This window comes from Arachis ipaensis, chromosome B09 (genome assembly GCF_000816755.2).
Source record: "Arachis ipaensis cultivar K30076 chromosome B09, Araip1.1, whole genome shotgun sequence".
Taxonomy (NCBI): Eukaryota; Viridiplantae; Streptophyta; class Magnoliopsida; order Fabales; family Fabaceae; genus Arachis; species Arachis ipaensis.
This window is the reverse complement of record NC_029793.2, coordinates 48992003-48994997: the sequence shown is the minus strand read 5'-3', so window position 1 is coordinate 48994997 and position 2995 is coordinate 48992003. Positions and strand designations below refer to the sequence as shown.

Below are 2995 nucleotides of genomic sequence, written 5' to 3'. Positions count from 1 at the left end.
CCGACCTTCTAGGAGAGCCCTTCTACCTCCCCCGACCTCTTCCAAAGAGGTCGGATATCAACCAATAGGTCTGAAAAGGCCTAATACAGCAAGGTCACCGCCCACTAAAAAGCGGTTACCAAAATTTAAAAGTTTAGTATAACCTTATCTATTAACTAATTTTTAAATTTAATGCTTAAATTTATGTCTTTTATAATATTTTTAAATTTTAAAAGTTAATTTACCAAATGTAATTGTTGTTACTTGTATTTATTGAAAATTATTTTTAATTTAATTTATCAAACATAAATGCAAAAGTATGATTTTATATTAAAATAAGAGAGTAGAGACCATAGACATAGCAGAATCCATGATCAAACAAATCCCAAAACTTTGAACCACCCCCCATGCCATTATTTCCATTTTTCTATGTTTTTGGCTTTCCTGACTCCCACGAGGCACGATAACCTTAACATGTCACCATTTCCATAGCCCCCGCATTGATCGATCAATCTTCCTGCTGTGCAATTCCCAATTCCATTCTCATATATAATCCCTAATTAGGGTTTTTACTTCCACCCCCAATTTCCCTTTCCCCACACTTCCCTCGCAAGGGGAGAAAAATGCCGCAGTCGGTACTGTCAGCATCTGCAGCAAATTCTTCTTCTTCGTCATCTTCTGAAATTCCAGTACTTTCTGGAAGGTTCCACGATTGGGTTTTCGAGTGCCACGGGTTCTGGCACAACGCGGTGCTGATAATCGCGTCGTTCTTGTTCGTTCTGTACTTGGCACTTCAATCTAGAAACAGCTTCCGGAAGCTCTCACATGGCCGCTCTCACATCATCATCTCCTATTACTTCTCCCTTTGGCTCGTTAGCTTGCTCAACCTTGCTTGGTCAACTTTTCAGGTCGCTCACATTATGAGTCTTTCATATTCGTTTGTTTGTTATTGAAATTAATTTTGATGCATCAACCCCTTGTCTACTTGTGTTTAATTTTTTACTTGTACAGTAATTGGCTTAAAAGGTAACTACTGATTAGTGTATACTGAAAGACTCTTTTGACTTGCATTTATATTAAAATTTCAACTTTTTTTTATCAGCACATTATATTTTCAAGTGGTGTTTCATGTTAAGTTTTGTGCATTGGGAAAAAAAATAGTAAAGAGCTTTTGGAAGCGTTTTTGTTGAGCTCCAGTGGATTGCAGACATTGGTGGTGATGACCAGAAAAAAATGGTTTACTGTTAATGCTAAGAAGATTTTGAATGAGCCGTTCAAAAGAGATTTAAGCATAGATGGGCTGAGTTCAGATTTGATTCATGACCAAGGCTTTGTTGTTGTATTGTATTGTTTTCTAATGCTATTTGATGTTTGGTTTTGAAGTTTTAATTCTTTTCAGCAATAGTTGTTTAAGGAATGTCTTGATTGTAAGGTGTTTAAATGTATAAGCTAAGTGAAATCAGGCAAGGATTTATGGCACTGGAGGTGTTTAAATGTATAAGCTTAGTGTCTGAAAGGTAAATTGTTTTAATTCTATGTTGAGGTACAGGTATGGGAGTGTTCTCCTGGAAAAGAGCTGGCATGGAACTTGTTATCCTTGTTCACTACTTCAGGAATGCTGTTTCTTGAAGTGAGCCTGCTTGCCTTCTTATTTGAAGGGAATAATGCCACTGGCTTAGAACCATTGACAAGGACTTTTGGTATCTCGGGAATTGTTGTTGGATTTGATATATTGTTGAAGGTAACTTTTTCCCTGCTAGAAGCCTGCTTCTACTTGTGGTTGTGTATGAATCAATTGTTGGATCTTTTTCCTTTTTGTTAGGCTATATATCTGTTTGCATTTGGGATCCCTTTGTTCATTGACACCAACGACAGTAATCACCACACGAAGTGGAACTTGTGGGTCATCCATAAGCTGGTGCTAACTGTTATTTATGGCTTCATATTGTTCATGTATCACTCCAAGTGGAGAGAGAGGTTACCTGGTGAGTTTAATAATTGTCTGCATTGTTACATCATGTGCATAATTATCCTATGCTTGTGTTTGCTTAGCTTCATTCCCTTTGTTTTTCATTGCAGCAAGACCTGCGTTTTACAAGTATGTTACCATCTTGTTCATCATGAATGCACTTGCACTGTTTGCTTGTGGCCTTAGTGGAAATGGCACTGCTTTTGGTTTCTGGTAAGATTTTACTACATAGCTTTGAAGATTGAAAAATTCTTGGATGGGCACAAAATTGTAATATAACTCGTCTATATCTGTACTCACAAGATGGTTAATGAAACTGATGCTGTGTTAACTTTTGTTTGCAGGTTGTACCATGTCACAGTTGTTTGTTACCATGCCTTTTATCTTCCACTTCTGTATATAACATTTCTGGCAGACTTCTTCCAAATTAAAAACCGTTGTTAAATAGTAAAAAAAATTACTTTAATTTTCATAACACTTTTGAGGACCCCGCAGTCGCCATAGCCATCATAACATAAGCACTATAGTTGCCACTATGGAAGTTCCTTAATTTGTTGATGTAACCAGCGTTCTTATTGTGTTTTGATTACAGGAGGAAGATTTGCACTTGGAAAATGTTTATTACTCTGAAATGAAAGATGCTGGTTTCTTTGAAACCGATTGGGAGTGAGGTGCTATCATTTGTTCAAATCAGATTAATATGGCCTCAAATGTACTAATTGCAGCTCATCCTTCCCGTTCTCGAAATGTTTTGTAAATATGTTAGTTGGTTGCATTATGTATAATAAAGAAATTGTTGTTATACGTTATTTACCAGAATGTGAGAAAAGTAATTAGTCCGAGGGTACTGTTTGCGAACGTACCGAGTTAGTGTAAAATTAGCGTGTTACGTTATTTTCAACAAGAATTGTACTTTTCATTGTGTACAAGCTACCAGTTCATTATGGAACACAGTATCTGATATTGCAAGCTGTATATAGCTTGAATAGGACAATGTCACTCACTTAAGACTTCCGAATACTTGAATAAATATGGGGTATTAATGTA

The 2995-nt window shown here is 36.5% G+C and overlaps 1 protein-coding gene across 1 annotated transcript; it reads left to right on the top strand.

The window, feature by feature from the left end:
• On the top strand, positions 304-2995 carry LOC107618533 (transmembrane protein adipocyte-associated 1 homolog). Its single transcript, XM_016320624.2, has 6 exons — positions 304-887; positions 1529-1720; positions 1802-1964; positions 2059-2161; positions 2293-2371; positions 2538-2995. The coding sequence occupies exons 1-6, from the start codon at positions 603-605 to the stop codon at positions 2616-2618; spliced, it is 903 nt and encodes a 300-aa protein (XP_016176110.1). The 5' UTR covers positions 304-602; the 3' UTR covers positions 2619-2995.

What these genes read in the sequence shown, in the direction of transcription:
- LOC107618533 (XM_016320624.2), top strand. Translation starts at nt 603, where the DNA reads ATGCCGCAGTCGGTACTGTCAGCATCTGCAGCAAATTCTTCTTCTTCG. An exon ending in TTGCTTGGTCAACTTTTCAG is followed by an intron (nt 888 to 1,528) that starts GTCGCTCACATT and finishes GTTGAGGTACAG; the next exon opens with GTATGGGAGTGTTCTCCTGG. An exon ending in GGCACTGCTTTTGGTTTCTG is followed by an intron (nt 2,162 to 2,292) that starts GTAAGATTTTAC and finishes TTTTGTTTGCAG; the next exon opens with GTTGTACCATGTCACAGTTG.